Genomic DNA, 21,345 nt, shown 5'->3' with positions numbered 1-21,345 from the left:
ACATCATCGTTCACCCCACATGGCTGCGAAGGGCATTCCTGACCTCAGAACACTGCTGGGCTCGAGACGAGGAGGAGCGTCAAGACGCGATGCAAGACCTCATCGAGGCCCTCCCGAGGTCCGTCACACTGGACGTGGGAGTAACGCAGACGATGCGGTGCGCAATACAGATCAGGACGCGGCGGGTTCTAGGGTGAGCTGCGTAGATCTTGGATATCTTCATGATCCGTATGCAAAACTCTTCGCTTTGGAACCGGCTACTCGCCGGTTACCTCTGCTCAACAGGGGTATGTCTCAAGAATCCATTCCTCACACCGTTACTAACAACTGCAGGAACATATGTGCGGACCTCTGCCATAGACCTGCTAATAGACAGATTCATGATGGCCGCCCCTGAAACAGCCAAACAGATTATATCTCTGGGTGCTGGAACGGATACACGATATTTCCGTCTCTGCGACAAATATCCCTCCGCCAAACTCGTCTACCACGAGATCGACTTCCCTACCAACACTGCCGCAAAGCTCGCCGCAATCCAAAGACATGCACAATTGCATTCTAAACTCCGCACAGACTCACCTCAAGACCCGGCCTCCCTTGGCCCAGGAGCGACGACATATCATTCCGCGACCTACAATGTCCATGCGCTAGACCTACGTTCTCTCGCGCACACAATCGCTGATGCCACACCCCAGACTCTGCCCAACCTCGACCCGTCAATACCCACGCTCATACTTTCTGAGATGTGCTTGGTATACCTACAAGCCTCAACAGTTTCCTCGATCATCTCTAGATTTGTCAACGATTTCCTACCCACCCCAACACCAGTATCGTTAGTCCTCTACGAGCCTATTTTACCCAACGATGCTTTCGGAAGAGTCATGACCTCCAACTTGTCATCCCGGAACATCTATCTTCCCACCCTATCAGCATATCCCGAACTTGGCGATCAGCGCGCCAGACTAAAACAGTATGGTCTTGCCGATGGTGCAAAGGCGGCAGATAACGAGTGGATATGGCGGGAGTGGATACCAGAGGAGGAAAAGGAGCGGGTGGCAGGATTAGAGTTCCTAGACGAGATGGAGGAGCTGGATCTTTTGCTGAAGCACTATTGTGTCGCGTGGGGTTGGAGGGATGATGGGCAAGGGGTATTTAGTGAAGCTTGGAGAGATATACGGGACGCCGGAGGTTGAAATGCAGATGAACTGGGAGATGGAGACATGAATGTTGATGGTAATATCCGAAGAGCGGTTCCTGCGTCATCAATCTACCACTTGATACCCTTTCACAAGACGCAATCCTAATACCTCGTTATACACACTGAGCCTTGAACTCCGAAAGACGCCACTCAATACCCAATCCAATACCCACCCGGTTTCCCAGGGCCAGAACGCCAACAATCGTCTCTAATACCCACTCTGCTCCCTCCTATTATCACCCTCCCCACCACCACCCTCCCCATCCCCCTTCCTGCCTGCCTCTGCACCGCCCTTCGCCTCCCTAATCCCCTGCTCATCTCCCCTCAACTTCTCGAAATAGGCCTTAATATCCTCCGCTCCTACAGCCGTCTTACTCTCCGCAAACGGCTGCAGAAACGCCTTCAAACTATCCTTCAAATGCGCATACGCCATCGCGCCCTGCATCGCCCTGACGCGATCCATACTGCTGAAAGCAGCCTCGCCGCGGTCGTAGATGGATCCCGTACCTATGGAAGCGGAGCCGTTTGTGGCATCGCCGTCTTCGCTGACGGGGGGTTCATATGTTTCTTCTTCTTCGAGGAGTTGGGGGTGCGGTTTTAGGAGGGGAAAACAACTGGGACAGTGGCAGATGTGGGTGCGGAAGTCGGCCTTGAGGAAGAGAGATAAGGGGGCTGATGGGGCCGGAGGGAGGACGTCGCATCTGCATGGAATGTCGCTTGACTCGGGGACGGGTGGGAGGGTGGTGGAGGGGTGGACTGATTTCTGGCGCTTAACCGCTGGAGTCGCGGACAGGAGAGATGGAGAGGTTTCTTCGGGGGCATCGTCTTCAGCTTTGCGTTTCTTTGAATCGACGCTGGTGGGCTCGGAGGGAGCAGAGGATGGCCCTAGATCAGCCGGGGATCCGGTAGAAGGGCGGTGGAAAACGGGCGGTAGGAATCCTGGGGCACCCGCGTATCTCTTGATCCATGGATGTCGTTCTACACATTTGTAGCAGAGGAAGTGGTCGAAGTCATCCTCGTCTGGGAATCCAGGAGGGAGCGGGGTGTCGTCGTCCTCTTCTTCCTCTCCTGCCTCGGCAGCGATGTCGTTTCCATCGGTTCCAGTTTCTCCGACTTCAATGGCGGCCCTTGGTTCATCTGTCACAGCCTGATCGCGGCTCTGTTCCCCCGTCGGCTCGGTGTTGCTTTCTCGCTTGACATTCTCCGTCTCTTTCTTCGGCGAAATCTCCGTTTTCCTTGCCTTCTCTTCCTCCACGTATCTCTTATAATCCTCCCTACTCATTCCAATAATACATTCAGGATGCCACCAATCTTCACCGCACCCTCCGTCTTCCGCATAGCCAAGCCCAAGACACTGGAACATCGTTCCCTTCTCCTGGTTCGGATCGTATTCTTCGCCGCATCCGCAAAACCTATTCCGGAAGTTCTGGTTGTATCGATTGCCCTGGGCTGGCTCCTCGCCCGTGACGCCGCCCTTGAGTCCCGTCTTTGAGTTGATTTGGAGCTGACATGGAGCGGTCTCGGGGAGTCGCGAAGTTCCGCAGTCGCAAACGAAGTTGCGCTTTCCGAAAAGCTCGACTAGTGTATGCTCACCGTGGCATGATATAGAGCATGAGTAGCAGACACCAGCGGCTGTGTATGGTGCGGAGCTATCGGGTGGAGGCGGGTTGCAAGTGAGGCACGAGAAGAGGCTCTGTCGAATTGCACCGAGGGGACGTGTGCAAGTATCGAATTGCTAGGAAGACTTAGACAAAAGCCATACGTCAAAACGTGTGCGCGCCAAACCGTACATAGGGAAGAGCTTCGCGAGCCTCTGCTTCAAGGTGGAGCTGTTCTCGAATGAAGCTATCGTGCGCATTAGGCTACGACGCCCGAACCGGTGTGAGCACTTACTCTGCTGCAGTTTGCGAGTCCTCAGACGCCTGCGACGCGCGCCGCAATTCAGCCATAGTGCCAAAATGTTATCCTCACTTGCAGAGTAGACGAATTGTTATGGATTGCGTATCTCTCTGCAAGAGCAACTTCCAACACGCGCTTAGCCCAATCGGGCCTTAATTGAGACGCGCCAAGAAAACGCGCCGCGTCGCGAAAGGGGACTCCAGCCCACTCTGGCTTGTTTTCTCTCCGCTCACATAAGTGAAAACAACTTGTTCACTCCCTTCTCTGGGAAAACTCCCGTTCATTCCACAAGTGATTTTCTTATTCGACAGTACCTCCATATCGAAAACTTTATTCCCTAGTCAGCTTCTCCATCCCACAAAATATGTCTTCCTCAAATCGAGGCGGGCCGAGCAACACAAGGCCCAACAAGCGTGGGAGAGAGGATGACGACCTACCGTCCTCTGCGGCGCTCCCGCCGTCCAGCCGTGAGTTTTGATCCGATCACCATGTACATGCCAGAATCTAACAAAATATCTAGCCCCGCCTTCATCACCGCCAATCCCTGCCATGGACGACGAAGATATCGACCCGATGGACTATGAAGACGACCTACTACGGGATCCGGACGATCTAGATGAGGAAGTGGAGGAGCGTGATGGCATTGACCTCTTCAACGAGGATTTCGAACGAGATTACGGAACGCGGGAAAATGATGCATATGAAGCACAAGACATCGACGACCAAGAATACGACGAGCTGGATCCTGCAGCAAGGCGAGAACTCGAAAGACGTCTTAATGCCAGAGATCGTGAGGCACGTCGACATATGCCGACGGCTTGGTTGGCAGACGACGACGAAGGGCTTGAAGGCCTCACTCGGCAGCCTCGCAGACGTCGAAACCGATACGATGAGGAGCCGGATCGGATGGACGAAGAGGACGATATCATGAACGAGGAACTGACGCTCGAAGCACTTTCAGATGTTAAAGCTGCGTCGTTACCGGATTGGATTGCTCTGCCTGCTGTGGCGCGCACCATTGCTCGCGAGTTCAGGTCCTTTTTGCTCGAGTACACAGACGAGCACAACGACTCTGTGTACGGCAACAGGATAAGGACCCTTGGTGAAGTGAATGCGGAATCTCTGGAAGTGTCCTTTGACCATCTGGTGGAATCCAAGGCTACATTGGGTTTCTTCCTTGCGAACGCACCCGCCGAGATGCTCAAGATTTTTGATCAAGTGGCCATGGAAGTGACTTTACTCCAGTATCCGGACTATGAGCGTATTCATGCCGAAATCCATGTCCGGATAACTGATCTACCTGTCCAGTATACTCTACGACAACTTCGTCAGAGCCACCTCAACTGCTTAGTGCGCGTCAGCGGTGTTGTTACTCGCCGAAGCGGTGTGTTTCCCCAGTTGAAGTACGTCAAGTTTGACTGTACCAAGTGCGGCGTCACTTTAGGCCCTTTCCACCAGGACTCGAATGTTGAGGTGAAGATCAGCTTCTGCTCCATGTGCCAGTCACGAGGTCCCTTCACTGTGAATTCCGAGAAGACTGTCTACCGAAACTATCAGAAGCTCACACTTCAGGAGTCACCTGGAACGGTACCAGCTGGGCGTCTCCCCAGGCACAGAGAAGTCATCCTCCTCTGGGATCTGATTGATGCGGCCAAGCCAGGAGAGGAGATCGAAGTAACCGGCATCTATCGCAACAACTACGATGCTGCACTGAACAACAAGAACGGATTTCCCGTGTTCGCCACCATCATCGAAGCCAACCATGTCGTCAAGTCCCACGACCAGCTTGCTGGTTTCCGCCTGACTGAAGAGGACGAACGGGAAATCCGCAAACTCAGCAAAGACCCCAAAATTGTCGACAAGATCATCAACTCCATCGCGCCCAGCATCTACGGCCACACCGACATCAAAACCGCCGTTGCCCTGTCGCTCTTCGGCGGCGTCAGCAAAGAAGCCCCAGGCCGCATGTCCATCCGCGGCGACATCAACGTCCTTCTCCTCGGTGACCCGGGTACGGCCAAATCTCAGATCTTGAAGTACGTTGAGAAGACCGCGCACCGCGCCGTCTTTGCTACGGGTCAAGGAGCCTCCGCCGTTGGTCTTACAGCATCCGTCCGCCGCGACCCCATGACGAGCGAGTGGACACTCGAGGGCGGAGCGCTCGTCCTCGCCGACAAGGGAACTTGTCTCATCGACGAATTCGACAAGATGAACGACCAAGACAGAACATCCATCCACGAGGCAATGGAACAGCAAACCATCTCCATCTCCAAAGCGGGTATCGTGACGACATTGCAGGCGCGCTGTGCGGTCGTGGCAGCGGCGAATCCAATCGGCGGGCGATATAATTCCACGCGCCCGTTCTCGGAGAATGTGGAGCTCACGGAGCCCATTTTGTCCCGTTTCGATATCCTCTGTGTAGTACGAGACACGGTTGATCCGACGGAAGATGAGCGGTTGGCCAACTTTGTGGTAAATTCTCATGGTCGGGCGCATCCGCTTAAAGCGCCTGCGTATGGATTTGCGGCGGATAAGTCGCAGCAGACGCACGAGGATGAGACGACGCAACAGACGCAGATGGAGGTCGACGACGATATGCCGCCTCAGGAAGGCGAGATTCCGCAAGAGTTGCTGAGGAAGTATATATTGTATGCAAGGGAGAAGTGTAGGCCGAAGCTTTACCAGATTGATCAGGATAAGGTGGCGAGGTTGTTTGCGGATATGCGGAGGGAGAGTTTGGCGACGGGGGCGTATCCTATTACTGTAAGTTCTGCCTTCCCCCTATTTGCTTACTTAAATCTCCTTGCCTTTCCTCCCTCAGAGATCAACGTAATAGCTAGCGGTGGGATGCAGATGATTGACGCCCTTACAGGTCCGCCATCTTGAAGCCATCATCCGCATCAGCGAAGCCTTCTGTAAGATGCGCCTTTCGGACTACTGCGCCGCGCAGGACATTGATCGCGCCATCGCCGTGGCCGTCGACTCGTTTGTTGGAAGCCAAAAGATCAGCGCGAAGAAGGCCCTCGCGAGAGCGTTTGCGAAGTATACGCTCAATAGACCGGGCGCGGTTCGCGCGCCTGCGCGGGCGGCGAGGACGGAGAGGGTTGCTGCTTAAGGTTAGGAATTGGGCTGGTTTGGGTGAGGGTGTGGGTTTGGACGGGAAATGGGAATAGGGGAGACGGATGGGTGGGGGTTACGCTTCGTACCTGCGTTGCCATTGCTCGCGCGGGCGTTGTTGAGCGGCGTTTAAGCATGCGCGGGTATGAATTTATCGAAGGCCGGGTTAGGTGTTGGTAGGGAATGGGAATTACCTTTGCATAGCTAGCGATGCTTTTTGCCATATATAAATTATATCCAGCACTGTTCCTCCATCGAGACAATTCGAATGCTTCCGTCTGATACCTACGATGCTCGCAAAACCTTGCGCTGAACGGGCGTTGCTCTCTCATCTGGATCTTTGAGACTGGCGCGTACGTAGACGGGTTGACGATGTTGGCGTGGCAAGGTAAACTAAGGGTACTGTGACCGCCAGCGACGGAGTGTGGGTGATATCGTATAACCAGCCCATGGCAATGCGCGCATATCGGATGGTTTATGTGAGGCTATAGAGTGCCACATTCAACCAAGGCAAATCGCACATGCACACGGGCGCTCATTTACAAAAATATAATGTATACGACCACTCTAGTCACCACTTCTCTAGTCACTACTTCTCTCACAAATGCTAAGCAAGGTACCAATGAAGTAGATGTGAAGACCCAACCCCATTCCTGATCAACCAACCTACTATCCAAACGAACGCCTATGAAGGATGCCCCAAGTTCACCATGATTCATCTACCCAAGTACTCCGTGCCATGCAAAACCCCTTCTTAAATCCAAAAACGTTTCTTGTAGCAAATCTTTCCCTTCAAGCACCACCCCTCAAATCTCCACCCCACTAACGCCCTTCCCCGTCGCCTGCGCATTCCCAAAATCCATCAACACCTGCAACAACCCCTCCCTTTTCCCTCCCTTCTGCCCTTCCGCTATCTCGTCGTCCTCCTCGTCTTCCGCCGCTGCCATCCGTCCCATCCGCCACGACTCTCCCAAGGTACTCTCCTCCTCCACACGTGACGAACTCTGCTGCCTCGAGAGCCCAAGTCTGGACCGCGGGCTCTCGGCTACATTATGCATCAGATGCGAAGGGCGGTAGCGCGGTGCTTGGAGCGGGGACGCTCGGAGTGCGGCCGGATTGGGGTGGTGACGGGGGTCTAGCAGGGCGGAGGCGTACGATTCGTCTTTGGGAGGGAGGACGGGTTCCTTGGGAACGGGCACGGCATTGAGGCGCTGAGCGAGCTGGTGGAATGGTAGATGCGCACGGGGATTCGGGTCGAGAGGATGTGCAGTACCTGACATATGCATGCCGAAGGCGTTCGGGAATTGCGGCGGAGGATGAAAGTTCTCCCTGGCATGTGGGACTCTTCCGTTCGTAGAGTACGTGTCGAGGAAGCCGTAGTAGGATCGCAACATCTTATCGTCCTTAGTGTTGAAGTAGGCGGCACGCGGGTCGGTGGTGTCGCGGCGGACGGCCTGGTTTGCTACTCCTGCACCGCCGTTCCTCGTGCCTTTGTTGAAAGGGAACATGGAGTATGAGCAGACGACTCCCAGGCCGTCGACGTGGATGGAGAACTCGCGGAAGAAGTCGACAATGCGGTCGCTGCAGCCAGGCAATCTGAACATGAGCAGGAATGGAGTGATTACCATACTCAGAATCTCCTCCGCGAAGATGAGGATTTTCAACTGGAATAGCTCGGAGAACTCGGCGCGAACCTCGTCGCTGTGCAGCTTGCCCTTCCAGGTCGGTGGTTCGTAATGTGTGTATTGGTTGACCATCTCCAGGTAGTACTCCGGAACCGGGACGTGGCCATCTTTCGGACTGCTGCTCCTAGCAGCCAGGTAGACTGTTGTGAGTAACCCGAGCCAGAAAAGCGCAGTCCTTCCCCCAATCTCAAAGTTGAGAAACAGTTCAGAGTCAAATACGGTAATCAAGCCAAGTACGAAAGCGAAGGCTCCTGCTACAAACGAGATGAAGGTAGCGACTTGCTGTGATTTGTCCTTTGGGAACTGGTCCAGGTAGTAGGTTGCGCATTCCAACGCCATGTTTTTACGTCGAATGAAAAGATGCGGTAGTTCATTGAACTCGCGGAACTTCCACTGTGCGAACGGCGTGAAGTCTCGCGTGCTTAGTATTGAGGGATCTTTGCGGTATTCCTGATTGAGTGAGTGTTTGAACATTTGGTTTGAACGAAAAGCAGGGAACATTACAGTAAAATACTTGAACAAGTACGAAGCCAAAACAAAAGTGACGAGGAACGGTGTATAAATGATGCTGATGACGCCAACCCAGAAGAATCGGGCCTGCAACCTTCTGACGAGTTCACGGCGATTTCTGGAGCTCAGAAAATCCTTGTTGAAGGAATTGTTTGGTCCGCTGAATACAAAGTCGAGTATGGCTAGGCGGACATGCCATTGGGTTGTCTCCGAAAAGACATATCGCTTTCCCACGAAGGGAATTGAAATGCCGACATCAAGGATTTCCTTGTTGAAGAGAGCAATCATATAGTTATCTTGACGCAGGAGTCGACTCGCAATGTCAACAGCATCTAGTCGTTGTCTGGCTCTATGATCCACGAGTTTGCGGGCTTCAGGCGATAGGTTGGACGCTGTTGTAAGATTAAGATCCCGCAACGACATGATTTGGCCGACTACATGCTGCCACTGAACGCTCTGAATGTCTCTATCCGGTATGTCGAGGAGGTAGTGGTAGAAGTCGTGCATGGCTTTCAGCTCAGGGATATCCAGAATGACCTTGACGAGTGCATATAGGGTGTATAGAATAAACAGCCACAGCCCGAATATCCAGATGCCATGGATTCTGTCCTCCGGTCAGCATCTTCTGCAGAAATATTGTTGAACGACGAACTTCTTCATGCATTGGGGTACAAGCACTTCGCTCATCTTGTGGCTGTGGGAAATACTCTTGTAGTCAATGCAGTAGCTCAAGAATGTGAGGTAGCCTACGACAAATGTGGTTTGCCTGGAGAGTCAGCCATGGTATCGGGAAAAGGACCCCATACTTACACCAACGCTAGGGTCTTCCTTAGAAGTATGGATTTAATGCCATGTCCAGTGTAATATGCATACACTTCGCTCATGAAGGCGTCCATGTCAGAGACATTAACCCAGCGCCACATGGCCTTCTCCTTTGGATCTACCGCTAGAACGCCATGCCTACCCAGCGCTCTCCAGCTTGGAACAGGAGCTGCCCGACGTTCCTCATGGTGTAGTCGTTGATGTCTTTTTGTGGCTTCCCATTGCGCGATGTTTTGGCGTGTTGAAGGGCCCGGGACTGGGGGTGGGAGAGTGCCTGGAGGTGAACGAGGGGGGCTTGACGGCTTATCGGCTTCACCTTCAAGGAGAAGGGACTCAGGAACATCGTCATCATCGTACGGGTGCTCCGCATGTGGAGCACGGTTGCTCCACCCTGCTGGTCCGCCGTCGTTGGGATGGAGATTTGACGTCGCGGTGGTCGACTGTGCGTCAGCCAGCAGATTCTCCAGGTCCTGTTCTTCAAAGCGAGCTCCGAAGTTCTCCTCGTCTATATCCATTTCGTATGGATCATCGCTGGATGAAGCGCGACGCTCACGGTGGGAATGGGAGATGTCGGTTTCGAACGGCCCGTCGGAGGCAGAGGGGAGGAGTTTGGAAAGTAGGTTGGAAGCCATCGAGGCTGCGACTAACTAAGTATACGCGGGTGGCTAGTAGGGCGAGTGATAGGTGAATGGGCAAGGCGGGGTGGTCGTCAAGCAGCGCGTGCAGCGAATATGGCTAGCCACGGACGCGGTTGCTGTGGGCATGATTAGGGCATGCCGCATGCCGTACGGGGAGTTCGCTTCAGGAAGTAGCACCCTTCCGCAGTGGAGGTGTTATGATGTTAGGTTAAAGGTTGGGAATTAGGTTGAAGTGTGAGGGAGGTCGACGTCTGTTGACCTCAGTCATGGGACTGGCGTCACCAGAACACCCCCGGGCCGCCGGGATTGACGCATTCGGCTTAGCCTCCCGATAAGCTACCTAGCTTATCGACACGTGCAAGGCCCTACTATGGTACAACCAGGTGTGAACCACTCCGCCCAAGGTTCTAGGCAAGGGTTCACAAATCTTTGGAATCATGTCGACCCAAATATTGGAGCGTCCCTATCCATCCTCCTTGGATGCCTCTGCCTCTGGGGTTAGCGGAACAGCATCCCGTGGCTCCAGCGCCCTTTCCAGTCGCATAACAAATGTCCTCTCGGCATCGTACGCCGACCTGGATATTCGCGATGCGTTGGAAACACTCGATGCTCGAGGGGTTGAGAATACGGCAGAGACCCGGCGGCATCTACGCTTAGATGTGCAGAGAGAGGTCATCCAGTGCAACGGTGAGATCGTGAAGGACTTTGGCGCGGTGGCAGATGTAGGTAATCAGATTTTTGGTTTCTTTTCCTACAACTAATACTTCTGGCGTAGCAACTCAAACGCATTGGAAGTGCGATTAAAAGCCTGAACAAGTACTGTGATGATATGCGTAGCCATATTGAAGCTGCTCACAGGGAGACGGCTCCCGTCCTGGACGAGGCCAAGGGCCTCCTGAATCAAAAGGAACAAGTCGAAACAAGACAGCAGATCCTCAACGCCTTCAACGCACATTTTGTTCTCTCCGAGGAGGATGCGGCCACTCTCACCTCTACCGCTCTGCCTGTCGACGAAGACTTCTTCCAGACACTGACGAGGGTGAAGAAGATTCACCACGACTGCCAAGTTCTTCTCGGGAGCGAAAACCAAACCTTGGGCCTCGAAGTGCTTGAGCAAAGCTCCAAGCAGCTGAATTCCGCTTTCCAGAAGCTCTTTCGGTGGGTTCAGTCGGAATTTAAAACGCTGGACCTGGAAAACCCCCAAATCAACGCGTCCGTTCGAAGATCGCTGCGGGTGCTGGCCGAACGGCCGACGCTCTTCCAAGCATGCCTGGACTTCTTTGCTGAAGCGCGAGAACATATACTATCCGACTCCTTCCACGCTGCATTGACTGGCTCTGCATCCGATACAACGAAGCTTGCCACCAAACCCATTGAATTCCAGGCCCATGATCCCTTGCGGTACGTTGGTGACATGCTGGCTTGGACACACGCCGCTACCGTCTCAGAGCGGGAAGCATTGGAAGTTCTTTTCATCTCCGAGGGCGACGAGATCAAGCGTTCGATTCAGGCCGGTCTGGAGAGCGAACCCTGGTTGCGGGGCGACGGCGACCAAGAAATATTTGACGGGAGGACAGCGCTCAACCAAATCGTCGGCCGCGACCTAACAGGCGTTGCTCGCTTGCTGCGACAGCGTACGGAGCAGGTTATCCAGAGTCACGATGATGCTACACTTGCCTACAAAATCGCCAATCTGATCAGATTCTATCGCACGACCTTTGTCAAGCTCCTCGGGGAAGACTCCGAAGTTCTTGGTGTTTTCACACAACTCGAAGAGTCAGCAATGAGGCAATTCAGGGCCAACATGCGCGATCATGTCGCTGCCGTGCAGAGCGAAATCACCCTAGCGCCTCCAGATCTGTCGCCGCCTGACTTCCTTGAGGACGCCTTGCAAATGCTGAAAGCTCTGGCCAAGAGCTTCGACTCATCAATTGCGGCATTTGATGATCGCGAGGAAGGCTTCCAAGCCGTGCTGACAGAGGCTCTAGAGCCTTTCCTGGGTGGCTGCGAGAACCTTCAGAAAAGCTTGGACCTTCTTGATGGCCATATATTTGCCGTCAACTGTCTCTTAGCGGCAAAGGAGGTGTTGCTCGGTTATTCCTTCACGCAGAAGAGGATCAGCGACATTCAAGACACGATTAGTGAGCATGTCGCCAAGCTAGTTGAGTACCAACATCAATACCTTACCCATACGTCCGGGCTTCTACCGCTCACTGAAGCGCTCTCTGAGGTCTCAGACACCACCGATAGCCTAAGGAGTATCCCGACTCTCGACCCCTTCAAACCCGACGCTCTGATATCGACAAGCCAGCAACTCGACGATTTTCTTCCATCGGCGTTGATTGATGCATCAGAAAACATCAAGAGACTGCGGAGCAGAAAGATGGTGCACGACATCACGGAGGAAGCTGCAAGGCGATTCTGCGAGGATTTCGAATTCATTGAAAGTAGGATTCTGGCCGCGGATGACCTGCTTCAAGATACGGAACCGGCGGAAGACGGCCAGGAACCTGCACCTGGGCTGAGAGATCTGTTCCCTCGCACTAGCGGGGAGATACGCGTGTTGTTGAGCTAGGTGGATTGTTTGGTGGCTTCATTTCATGTTGTTGCCCCTTCATCGATGATTCTTCAAGCCAACCCTTGTCCACGTCCTCCCACGTCCATAACTCAGATCCGATGCATATAGAAACTCGTGACATCTTGATCCCGCCATGCATCTCAAGCCTGCGGCTTCTTCTTCTCCCATTCTTCAGGCGTATGACACTTCGGCGTCCACGCATGGATGGCCGCAATCTCCTCCTTGAGAATGCCATTGACAAGCCGATGTCTCGCCAGGGTCGTTTTCTTTGCGAATTGCGGCGAGACGATAATGGCTTGGAACATTTGCCCGCATCCACCTTTGCGTGAATCAGTCTCGTGATTTCCAGTCCCTCATTTGAAGATGGAAAGGTGCCGCGCCAGGAAATACTGGGATCCGAAATCTTAGATAATGAGAGACAGGTACCAACCACTCATATCTTCAATCTCAACATAGGTAGCGTCCAGCTGCTCTTCGAGCTTCTTTCTGAGTCCCTCAATGGTGACTCCTGAGGCAGCTTGGACCTGCGCGGCCTCGGTGTCGGTTCGAGCGCTCATTCTTCTGAAATGCGAAGTCTCCTCTCACAGGCAAAACGTCTCTGTATCGGTTCGTTCGTGTAGACCAAACCCTGGCCTCTCGATGTTTAACTCTCTTGGTGGTGCATCATGCATGTGGATTTCTCATCAAGATCTGATAAGCGTCCCGATGAGCGATGACGATTGGCCCTTCGCGTAGCGGGTCTTGGCATTGTGGCTTGCGGGGGAGGCTACCTAGGTAGTACTTGTAGCTTGCGGGGTAAGGTACCTAGGTATGTGGGAATCCCCAATGTCAACGACTGTTGGTGGTTGCGGATATCTGTATGTTTTTACAGACTGCTAGACGCTCGTTTACAATGGCCAGTATGACGGGTTCAGCCCCATTTTCCCGGGCGGTGGTCAGGGCCATGCAAAGGCTGTAAGTGAGAACTGGAAGAGTGTAGAGTGGTGAGGTGGGAGGTTGCTGTACTAATTGAGGAGGACTATGGCTTTCTCTTCCGCTTCTCTTGCTCTCAATCAATCGCTTCTGATCTCTGTTGAAATCCTAGTTATCATCAGACTAAAACAGCCACCAGCTACCCAAAAGCCCTCGCCGACTCCTCCTGGGACAACACCGGCCTCCTCCTCGAAGCCCCCTTCGACCCTTCCCGCCGGAAATCCAACACCGTCCTCCTCACCATCGACCTCACACGGGCCGTCGCCGACGAAGCCATCGCCCTCAATTCCTCCATCATTGTCGCATACCACCCAATCATATTTCGAGGCCTAAAGTCCTTGACGTTCGAAGATACCCAGCAACAAACACTCCTCCGCCTAGCAAGCCATGGGATCAGCGTATACAGCCCCCATACCGCCGTTGATGCCGCCCCCGGCGGCCTTGGTGACTGGCTCGCAGACATCTTGACCGGTACAAGGCAGACTTCTCGACATGATGACACATCAGACAAAGACACAGCACAACCCCAACCTAGCACCCTTCAGAACAAAGACAACAATGACGACGCCTTCGCTGGTAAACGCCTCACATACACCCTTCACTACCAACAAAGCCAACGCGGCCTCTCCTTCCGCTTCTCCTACCCCCCAATCCCCCACTCCCGCTGGCCCATAGTCCCGCAGTCTCCGGAATTGGAATCACATCCAGGCTCGGGAATAGGGCGAGTGGTCACGTTTGAGAAACCGCAGCCTTTACCTACTTTATTGGATAGAATCGGCGAGGGATTAAATAACCCTAAGGGTTTTCCCATAGCGATTCCGCAGGATAAGACAATTTCGGAAATTGAGGTTCGGACTGTGGGGATTTGTGCTGGATCTGGGGCTTCGCTGTTCAAAGGGTTAGATGTGGATTTGTTGTTTACGGGGGAAATGAGTCATCATGAAGCCTTGGCGGCCATTGAAAAAGGGCAGACGGTCATAAGTTTGTTTCATAGTAATTCTGAGAGGGGCTTCTTGAGGGACGTGCTTGTCGGGCAATTGGAGCAAGCTGTCCAGGAGGAATGGAAGGTAGTGAGGGAGGAGGAGAATGGAAGGGAGGAGTTGAATGAAGCGATGGGAGACGAGGAGTTTGAAGTGCTGGTCAGCGAGGTGGATAGGGATCCGTACGGGATTGTTATCTTAAAGGAGGGGGAGTGAGGGATTACACAAGGGCTAAGCCCTAACGAGAGAAGAACGACAACCGGCCAAGGCAGACTTGGACCCCCTGAACGACGAAGGAGCAGCATGTCACATTCACACGTACGTCATCCGCACTGAAACAGCTGTTTGCAGCGGGTCAGGCCTAGGCGATGGGGGCTATGAAGGTCTTCATAATGTACGACCTCAGTCGCTGCTCGACAGAACCTTTGAACGAGTCGAAACACGGGTCAAGTGGCCTTTATCAACCCATGTATATCTCTCCATCCATCGCACGCACCACGAATTTCTCTTCTATTCTTGCACTTCAGCCACCACGACGCTACGTTTCAGATTAGAGTCACGGACATTCTAACAAGGTGGCGTCCTACACAAAGACCCGCGTCCCCATCTCCTACTCTCCGCTTTGTGATTGGACCTTTTCGGGCTATGTCGACCACGGGAACAAAGAGTCTCAATGATGCCTCTCAGGCTGACTATCAGTCATATGGCTTTAGACAAAGCGGGATATGACGTCTACGAACCTTGGTGATTCAGGAATTTTCTGGGAGAATGGGAGAAGCCTTGGGATGTCCAGGTCGGAGAGTGGCGATAAAGAGCATGGGAAGGGTGAGTTTCTTGATATTTTTCCTGCTTCCCGTCTCTTTCCCTCCCTTCTCACTTTCTATCGATTCTTCCGTGGACGTTTCTCTCTATCCTTTCGTTTTCGTACTCTGCAGATAGTCATACCTCGCTCGTTTGGAGAGGAGCATCACCTGGATCAAGAGCGAAGCGGGCCTTTGCATCCCAGGATATCATTTCGACTTTGGAGCAGTCTCCTTACCAGCTATCTAGCTTCACCCAGCTGATATCAGCAATTATAAAATAATAAAAGTAAGATGCGCCAACAACGCACAAAACCCGACCTCCAGGTCCGCATCCACACGACAACAAAGCCCTTCAAATCCTCGTACCTCGCCATCCCGCCCTCGCCCTTTTCCCCCCGAACGCCTTTATACCAAACCACCCAGGGCACCTCTAGAACAGGGACTACTAGATTCTTCCGCTCCTTTCCCTCAACATCATCCCCAGCCTCCACCACTTACCCAAACACCTCCATCCCCTCAAACTTCAACAATATCCCCGTCGTCATACCCTCGCCTTCCCCCTCCCCCCTCCGCTGGCTCTGGCAATGCCACAACTGCCACCGCACGTACCCGCTATCCGTAACCCGGCGCTGTCTTGAGGACGGACATTTCTTCTGCGCGGGCACCACGACGCTCAAGTGTTGGCGGAAGAGCGTGAATCCTAGGAGTGGCGGGCGGGGAAATAAGGCAAGGGTGCTAAGGCATAAGGCGTGTGGGAGTGAGTTTGATTATTTGGGGTGGAAGGAGTGGGGGAGGTGGAGGAGGGGTGTTCTTAGTGTGAGAAGCGATGCGAGGGAGGCAAGTCATGATTCGGATGCGGGATTGAGTAATGGCTCGTCGACGTCTGCGTCGTTGTATTCACCCTCATCCTCATCTGCCTCGGAGGAAGACAGTGATAGCGACACCGATACCGATGTCGACAGCGACTACACCACCAACTCCTCCACCAGAGGCCGTCCATATACCTCATCCAGCAACACCACGGCCTCTCGCTCCCTTTCTGCACCCGCTCTCTCAATTCCCAAATCCAACCTCCCCCAGAGAAAAAACTGCTGGCTCAACTGTGATTACCCGAGTGAATGTCGCTGGGGGAGGCAATATGGCGTGCATACGCCGCTGGATGTGTCGTTCCCCGTGTTACCGCTTTCTCCGCCGTCGCCTGAGAAATTGGAGAAGAAGGGTAGAGGGGAGGTGAGGGAGGGAGTGATGAAGTTCGGAAACATTTGCGGCTCTGTGAACAAGTTTGGTGTGTCTAAGAAAGGTTTGACCAGGAGCTATGACGACGAGGACGGCAACGGGAACGGCACTCCCACCGTTGCTGGCACAGGCACCTCGAGGATGCGCAGCGCATCACGAGGCAGCGATCTCTGGACCACTCTCGTGGCGAGCGCGACGAGGCGCAAAACTCTCGCTGCGCCGAGTCCGTTGAGTAGAGTTGAGGAAGAAGAAAAAGGGGTGATGGAGAGAGAGGAAGTCGGTGCAGGTAGTTATCGAGAGCAGAATGAGAGAGGTGGCAAGAAGGAGGGGTCGAAACAGGAGGGTGGAGACGGAGACGTAGACGCCGCGCTCTTTTCCGCCTTTATCGAGGAGGCGGCGTATATGGAAGAAACGGGAGGAGAAGAAGGATTGGGTAGTAAGGAGAGTACGACAGTGCGGAAAGACAGAGATGGAGACGTCTTCATGACTTCCCCTTCTGCATCTCCGCCTATCCCGCAGCCAGACATTAGAAGCATGGAGCTTCCCATAAGCCCGACACCCTCCCTCTCATCTACCCTCTCGAGTCTGTCTTCCAGCGTCACGGCACCTGTGAGCACGTTAAGAGACATCTTTAAAAAGACCGCTTCCTCCGCTTCCGCCCGGTCCTCACGGTCACGATCCCGATCTAGGTCCCGAACACTCAGAAGCAACAGTCTCAGTAATACCGCTTGTTCAGACACCAATGGCACCCCTCCAGCACGTCACCAACTCCATACCCAACACAAGCGCGCAAAGGCAAGTGCGACGGACTTCACCACCCAGCCTCTCCTCGCTCGTACCGACATGGAATTGCATAACGGCGTTGACGTCGACGGCGAATCCCAACCAGAGCAACTAGCACATCCTGATATCCTCCGACTCTACAGCGAGGAATTCGCCCCGCTGGAGAGAGTGCAGAGTAGAGATAGCGGGTACATGAGCAGCAGCAGTAGCCTTTGATCTTCCTTTAGCGTTATTCGTTAGCCTTTAGGAAGTTGTGAGCAGGTCCAGTTTTCTTTTGCCTAGGGTTTTACTAAGTTGTTTAGCGGGGTCCTGTGTCCTTGTATACTCAAGAGAACGCTTGATTAACTAGCAAATGTACATTCTACTCAGTCTACTTCCTTTATCTATACACTTCTCTATGATGGTTTGCCGCTGGTCCGAAGAGGAACAGGGCTTTTGTCTGATGAAGGGTGGGAGTGGAGGTTTTCCTAATGTCACATGACTTGTGCCCAGACTTCTCGGAATCTCATGCATGTGGATTCCGGACCCATGCAAGCCATGCATGAATGTTTATTTTTGCATCAGCACAGCCACAGGGGGCCACGTACGCGGACCTGCACAACCCGCCAATCGCTGTGTCGCTGCGGTCATCCAGGAAGGAGCCATCACTGTTACAGCCGCCGCGCATGGCCCTGTTAAAATAGAAAAGTGAAGACTTGCACCGGCGCAGCAAACGAATTGTTACTTGTAGAGGGCAGCCTTTTTGGCAGCGACAGAGAGCAAGACAAACACACACGGTGAATATGCGGCGGAACTCTACATATCGCCAAGGGGACCAAGACCGTTGAACTCAAGCCCACTATACGCGTTTTTCGGGCGCCAGCGATAGGCCGGCAACCCACCTTTTCGAACGCCTTTGTGCGATCCAGCATTTCTCGTGCTTCAGCTGTGGTCGAGCTCTACTGTACTGGGGTGTGGCTAGCACGCGGTCGAAGGCATTCACACCGTCCTCCTCGTGCCCGTCCGACGCTGAGTATTATTGAGTCTAGCTTACAGATAAAGTGTGCCGTGGTGCCCTCCTCTCCGCTGCTCCCCTTCTTTGCAAACCACAAATCTTCAAGGATGCGCCAATAATAATAACTCGGCCATTATTCTTTGTGCACTCACAGAGGAACCAAATTATCGCCACACGGCATTCCCATTATCGCCCGTCGCTTCCTCTTACGGACGGTTGCCGTGCCGGAACCCACCTTCGCTCCCCCTGCCAGGCCGCACCTTCCCCTTCCCTGCCACAGCCAGGACCAGAACGACCAGAACCCGCTGACACCTGAAACCTTGCCGTCACCACAATCTTCTCCCTCCACCTCTCTCCCTTTCCCTTCCGCTCCTCGCAACTGCGACTGTGCTACCCCCTCGTCTCCGTCGTTTGTCTCTCGTTTCGTCTTTCGCTTTCTCTCTCGCCAACCCGTCGCCCGCTTTCCGACCCTTCCTCTCGTTCCCAACTTCTCGCTTTCTCACGACCCCTGGCACGACGAGGTTGATCCTGCGCGCCTATACACCAGTTTAATCAAACCTCAAGCTCCGTTGCTCCATCGTCTCCTATTCCAGTTTCTACCCAACCCCATCGCATCCTCGTTTCGTTTTACACCCTCAGACGTTTCGAAAACCCATCGACTGCACCCTAGGCTTGGGAGACATCGCCCTCAGGCGGGCATCTAGTCCTGCATCATGAGAGTCCATACCACATATTCCGCCATGCTCGCTCCCTTCATATTGCTCGCCTCCGCCCCCTTGGGTGCCTTGGCTGGCGACGTCCTCAAAACCGATGGCTACAGCTCCTGTCAGGAAAACTCGGACATCAAGGTCAACAAGCTGGACCTCGAGTTCGACCGGTCAACCAAAAAGATCACGTTCGATGTAGCGGGATCCAGCTCCAAGTCACAGAAGGTCGTGGCCGTCCTGACGGTCAAAGCCTACGGCCAGGAGGTGTACAAGAATGAGTTCAACCCCTGCGACGACAACACAAAGATGGAAGAACTGTGCCCAGGTACGTCAAGTGCCCTTCCCACATGGACCTCCACAAGCTAACCCGCAACAGTACCCGAAGGCAACTTCGCTGCCAAAGGCGTCCAGACCATTCCCGATTCCTACATATCCCAGATCCCATCCATCGCATTCAATGTCCCCGATCTCGACAGCCAGGCCACCATGCAGCTGAAAGCCCTTGACGGAGAGGAGCAGTTGGCTTGCATTACCTCGCAAGTCGGCAATGGAAAGTCGCTTACAGTCCCTGGAGTCTCCTATGTCGCCGCTGGCATTGCCGGTGCTGCTCTGATCGTCTCGGGTATTTCCGCTCTCGCCAGCGCAGGAAACGCAGGTGTCGCTACTTCCAGCCCCACCTTCTTCGAAGTCATCGGCTGGTTCCAGTCCATGTCACTCAACGGCATGATGAGTGTCCAATATCCTGGCGTCTATCGAAGCTTCTCCAAGAACTTCGCCTTCAGCACCGGTCTGATCCAGTGGGAAAGCATGGAGAAGTCCATTGACAGTTTCCGCAATAAAACCGGGGGCAATCTCACCACTGACAGCGTGGAATTCCTGAAGAAGGCCACTCTGGTCAACAAGGATACCTCAGTGAACATCACCAAGCGTGCACTCGACACTGTACTGCTCTGGACTCGGGATGAGCTGAGCACTAATGTTAATGGCACCCAACCCGCGAGCGAGGAGAAGAGCGAATTCATGCTCGCAGTTGAAGGCATGCAGCGATACGTTGCGGAGCTCATGATACCCAACGGAAACACGTTCATGACCGTCTTGCTCATCTTTGCCATCGTTGTGGCAGCAATCACCGTCGGCATTCTCCTCTTCAAGGTCATATTGGAGTCGTGGGCGCTCTGCGGCAAATTCCCCGAACGCCTCACCAACTTTCGCAAGAGGTACTGGTGGACCTTGGCCAAGACAATCACCAATCTGATCTTGCTCCTGTACGGCATCTGGACCTTGTATTGCGTCTACCAGTTTAGGCGCGGAGACTCGTGGGCGGCCAAGACGTTAGCCGGCGTGACGCTTGTCATCTTCACAGCAATCCTGGCTTTCTTTACCTGGAAGATCTGGAGCATCGCGAACAAATTCAAGAAGATGGAAGGCGACTCCTCGGCCCTGTATGAGAACAAGGAGGTCTGGAGAAAGTACAGCATCTTCTACGAAAACTACAAAAAGAGCTACTGGTGGCTCTTTGTGCCACTGATCGTGTACATGTTCGCTCGAGGCTGCGTCATCGCCGGCGCAGATGGCCATGGTCTTGCTCAGGCTTCTGGTCAACTCATTGTCGAAGCCCTCCTGCTCGTTCTTCTGCTCTGGATCCGGCCCTACTCTCTCAAGTCTGGGAACTGGATCAACATCGTCATCCAGGTCGTTCGCGTGCTGTCAGTTGTCTGCATTTTGGTGTTTGTTGAAGAGCTTGGTGTTGCGCAGACTACCAAGACCGTTACCGGTCTCGTCCTCGTTGTCATGCAGGCTGTGTTGACAGGAATCCTCGCAATCCTGATTGCAGTCAACGCCATCATCATCTGCTGCCGTGACAATCCTCACCGCAAGAAGCGGAAGGAAGCGGGTATGTATCGGATGGGAAACCCAGGTTACCGTTTATACTAATGTTCATGCAGAAAAAATGCGCGACCTCGATAACCTGACGCCCCTGGACGCTCGCAACTCGCTCCTCATGGATCCACAGGAATACAAGAAAGCTTCGACATGGCGCAACTCGCGCGGCTACGAATCGGTGCCCCTCTCCGAGCAGCCCACGGCCTACGAGGGCGCCCGGCTCTTTTCCGATAACCAGCACCTCCTCGCTGACACGGCCAGCATGGGAGGAAGGAGCCACAGCCACACCCGCAGTCTGAGCGGGGAGCGAAGTGACAGTCCGACTCGGGCACCTCGCTTGCCTGAGATCGATCTAGGTACTGCTCAGCACAGCGGGTTTGGGTACAGCGGCGGTCATGAAGCAGGCTATAACCAGCAAGGAGGGTACCGAGGCCATGCCTACTAGGCAGCTTCCCTTGTCGGCGCATCATCTAGAAGCAATTTGACCTGTACATGTTTTCGGCAAGCGTGGGGAGGATCTGTACATGGTGCTTTCGTTG

At 53.8% G+C, this 21,345-nt stretch overlaps 9 protein-coding genes across 9 annotated transcripts; 6 read left to right on the top strand and 3 right to left on the bottom strand.

Annotated features, from left to right (window-relative positions):
* Positions 1 to 7: 7 nt before the first annotated feature.
* Positions 8 to 1,313, top strand: EI97DRAFT_401366 (leucine carboxyl methyltransferase). The gene is made up of 2 exons (XM_033796461.1): positions 8 to 287; positions 334 to 1,313. The coding sequence occupies exons 1-2, from the start codon at positions 20 to 22 to the stop codon at positions 1,191 to 1,193; spliced, it is 1,128 nt and encodes a 375-aa protein (XP_033652386.1). The 5' UTR covers positions 8 to 19; the 3' UTR covers positions 1,194 to 1,313.
* Positions 1,314 to 1,406: 93 nt separating this feature from the next.
* EI97DRAFT_421465 (putative metaphase-anaphase transition protein) lies at positions 1,407 to 3,175 on the bottom strand (the record flags this gene model as incomplete). The annotated part of the gene is made up of 4 exons (XM_033797055.1): positions 3,092 to 3,175; positions 2,989 to 3,043; positions 2,313 to 2,933; positions 1,407 to 2,261 (listed from the first exon to the last, which is right to left on the bottom strand). Exons 1-4 carry the CDS (start codon positions 3,145 to 3,147, stop codon positions 1,407 to 1,409), a joined length of 1,587 nt encoding a protein of 528 aa, XP_033652385.1. The 5' UTR covers positions 3,148 to 3,175.
* Positions 3,176 to 3,334: 159 nt separating this feature from the next.
* EI97DRAFT_434750 (MCM-domain-containing protein) lies at positions 3,335 to 6,456 on the top strand. Its single transcript, XM_033798704.1, has 3 exons — positions 3,335 to 3,564; positions 3,618 to 5,860; positions 5,970 to 6,456. The coding sequence occupies exons 1-3, from the start codon at positions 3,462 to 3,464 to the stop codon at positions 6,210 to 6,212; spliced, it is 2,589 nt and encodes an 862-aa protein (XP_033652384.1). The 5' UTR covers positions 3,335 to 3,461; the 3' UTR covers positions 6,213 to 6,456.
* A 296-nt stretch (positions 6,457 to 6,752) lies between these two features.
* EI97DRAFT_434749 (autophagy-related protein 9) lies at positions 6,753 to 10,116 on the bottom strand. The gene is made up of 4 exons (XM_033798703.1): positions 9,220 to 10,116; positions 9,062 to 9,175; positions 8,404 to 9,013; positions 6,753 to 8,349 (listed from the first exon to the last, which is right to left on the bottom strand). Exons 1-4 carry the CDS (start codon positions 9,861 to 9,863, stop codon positions 7,021 to 7,023), a joined length of 2,697 nt encoding a protein of 898 aa, XP_033652383.1. The 5' UTR covers positions 9,864 to 10,116; the 3' UTR covers positions 6,753 to 7,020.
* A 170-nt stretch (positions 10,117 to 10,286) lies between these two features.
* Positions 10,287 to 12,689, top strand: EI97DRAFT_468432 (oligomeric complex COG6). Its single transcript, XM_033801654.1, has 2 exons — positions 10,287 to 10,591; positions 10,645 to 12,689. The coding sequence occupies exons 1-2, from the start codon at positions 10,307 to 10,309 to the stop codon at positions 12,442 to 12,444; spliced, it is 2,085 nt and encodes a 694-aa protein (XP_033652382.1). The 5' UTR covers positions 10,287 to 10,306; the 3' UTR covers positions 12,445 to 12,689.
* EI97DRAFT_434747 (bola-like protein) lies at positions 12,293 to 13,110 on the bottom strand. Its single transcript, XM_033798702.1, has 2 exons — positions 12,878 to 13,110; positions 12,293 to 12,766 (listed from the first exon to the last, which is right to left on the bottom strand). Exons 1-2 carry the CDS (start codon positions 13,002 to 13,004, stop codon positions 12,588 to 12,590), a joined length of 306 nt encoding a protein of 101 aa, XP_033652381.1. The 5' UTR covers positions 13,005 to 13,110; the 3' UTR covers positions 12,293 to 12,587.
* A 229-nt stretch (positions 13,111 to 13,339) lies between these two features.
* Positions 13,340 to 14,615, top strand: EI97DRAFT_380566 (NGG1p interacting factor 3; the record flags this gene model as incomplete). The annotated part of the gene is made up of 2 exons (XM_033795766.1): positions 13,340 to 13,401; positions 13,559 to 14,615. The coding sequence occupies 2 exons, from the start codon at positions 13,340 to 13,342 to the stop codon at positions 14,613 to 14,615; spliced, it is 1,119 nt and encodes a 372-aa protein (XP_033652380.1).
* A 556-nt stretch (positions 14,616 to 15,171) lies between these two features.
* On the top strand, positions 15,172 to 17,590 carry EI97DRAFT_434745 (uncharacterized protein). Its single transcript, XM_033798701.1, has 2 exons — positions 15,172 to 15,224; positions 15,450 to 17,590. The coding sequence occupies exon 2, from the start codon at positions 15,494 to 15,496 to the stop codon at positions 17,435 to 17,437; it is 1,944 nt and encodes a 647-aa protein (XP_033652379.1). The 5' UTR covers positions 15,172 to 15,224; positions 15,450 to 15,493; the 3' UTR covers positions 17,438 to 17,590.
* Positions 17,591 to 18,530: 940 nt separating this feature from the next.
* On the top strand, positions 18,531 to 21,262 carry EI97DRAFT_90785 (TRP-domain-containing protein). The gene is made up of 3 exons (XM_033803205.1): positions 18,531 to 19,247; positions 19,299 to 20,816; positions 20,869 to 21,262. The coding sequence occupies exons 1-3, from the start codon at positions 18,929 to 18,931 to the stop codon at positions 21,249 to 21,251; spliced, it is 2,220 nt and encodes a 739-aa protein (XP_033652378.1). The 5' UTR covers positions 18,531 to 18,928; the 3' UTR covers positions 21,252 to 21,262.
* Positions 21,263 to 21,345: the final 83 nt, after the last annotated feature.

Source organism: Westerdykella ornata (genome assembly GCF_010094085.1).
Source record: "Westerdykella ornata strain CBS 379.55 unplaced genomic scaffold EI97scaffold_17, whole genome shotgun sequence".
Classification (NCBI taxonomy): domain Eukaryota; kingdom Fungi; phylum Ascomycota; class Dothideomycetes; order Pleosporales; family Sporormiaceae; genus Westerdykella; species Westerdykella ornata.
This window is presented reverse-complemented; position numbering and strand designations above follow the sequence as displayed.

Excerpts from the sequence above, each read along its gene's own strand:
- EI97DRAFT_401366 (XM_033796461.1), top strand. The coding sequence starts at position 20 with ATGGCTGCGAAGGGCATTCCTGACCTCAGAACACTGCTGGGCTCGAGA. Across the intron at positions 288-333 it reads GTTACCTCTGCTCAACAGGG|GAACATATGTGCGGACCTCT; the intron begins GTATGTCTCAAG and ends TAACAACTGCAG.
- EI97DRAFT_434750 (XM_033798704.1), top strand. The coding sequence starts at position 3,462 with ATGTCTTCCTCAAATCGAGGCGGGCCGAGCAACACAAGGCCCAACAAG. Across the intron at positions 3,565-3,617 it reads GGCGCTCCCGCCGTCCAGCC|CCCCGCCTTCATCACCGCCA; the intron begins GTGAGTTTTGAT and ends CAAAATATCTAG. Across the intron at positions 5,861-5,969 it reads CGGGGGCGTATCCTATTACT|GTCCGCCATCTTGAAGCCAT; the intron begins GTAAGTTCTGCC and ends ACGCCCTTACAG.
- EI97DRAFT_434749 (XM_033798703.1), bottom strand. The coding sequence starts at position 9,863 with ATGGCTTCCAACCTACTTTCCAAACTCCTCCCCTCTGCCTCCGACGGG. Across the intron at positions 9,014-9,061 it reads GTACCCCAATGCATGAAGAA|AATCCATGGCATCTGGATAT; the intron begins GTTCGTCGTTCA and ends ACCGGAGGACAG. Across the intron at positions 8,350-8,403 it reads ACTTGTTCAAGTATTTTACT|GAATACCGCAAAGATCCCTC; the intron begins GTAATGTTCCCT and ends TCACTCAATCAG.
- EI97DRAFT_468432 (XM_033801654.1), top strand. The coding sequence starts at position 10,307 with ATGTCGACCCAAATATTGGAGCGTCCCTATCCATCCTCCTTGGATGCC. Across the intron at positions 10,592-10,644 it reads ACTTTGGCGCGGTGGCAGAT|CAACTCAAACGCATTGGAAG; the intron begins GTAGGTAATCAG and ends CTTCTGGCGTAG.
- EI97DRAFT_434747 (XM_033798702.1), bottom strand. The coding sequence starts at position 13,004 with ATGAGCGCTCGAACCGACACCGAGGCCGCGCAGGTCCAAGCTGCCTCA. Across the intron at positions 12,767-12,877 it reads TGAGATTGAAGATATGAGTG|GTGGATGCGGGCAAATGTTC; the intron begins GTTGGTACCTGT and ends ATTCACGCAAAG.
- EI97DRAFT_434745 (XM_033798701.1), top strand. The coding sequence starts at position 15,494 with ATGCGCCAACAACGCACAAAACCCGACCTCCAGGTCCGCATCCACACG.
- EI97DRAFT_90785 (XM_033803205.1), top strand. The coding sequence starts at position 18,929 with ATGAGAGTCCATACCACATATTCCGCCATGCTCGCTCCCTTCATATTG. Across the intron at positions 19,248-19,298 it reads GATGGAAGAACTGTGCCCAG|TACCCGAAGGCAACTTCGCT; the intron begins GTACGTCAAGTG and ends AACCCGCAACAG. Across the intron at positions 20,817-20,868 it reads CAAGAAGCGGAAGGAAGCGG|AAAAAATGCGCGACCTCGAT; the intron begins GTATGTATCGGA and ends ATGTTCATGCAG.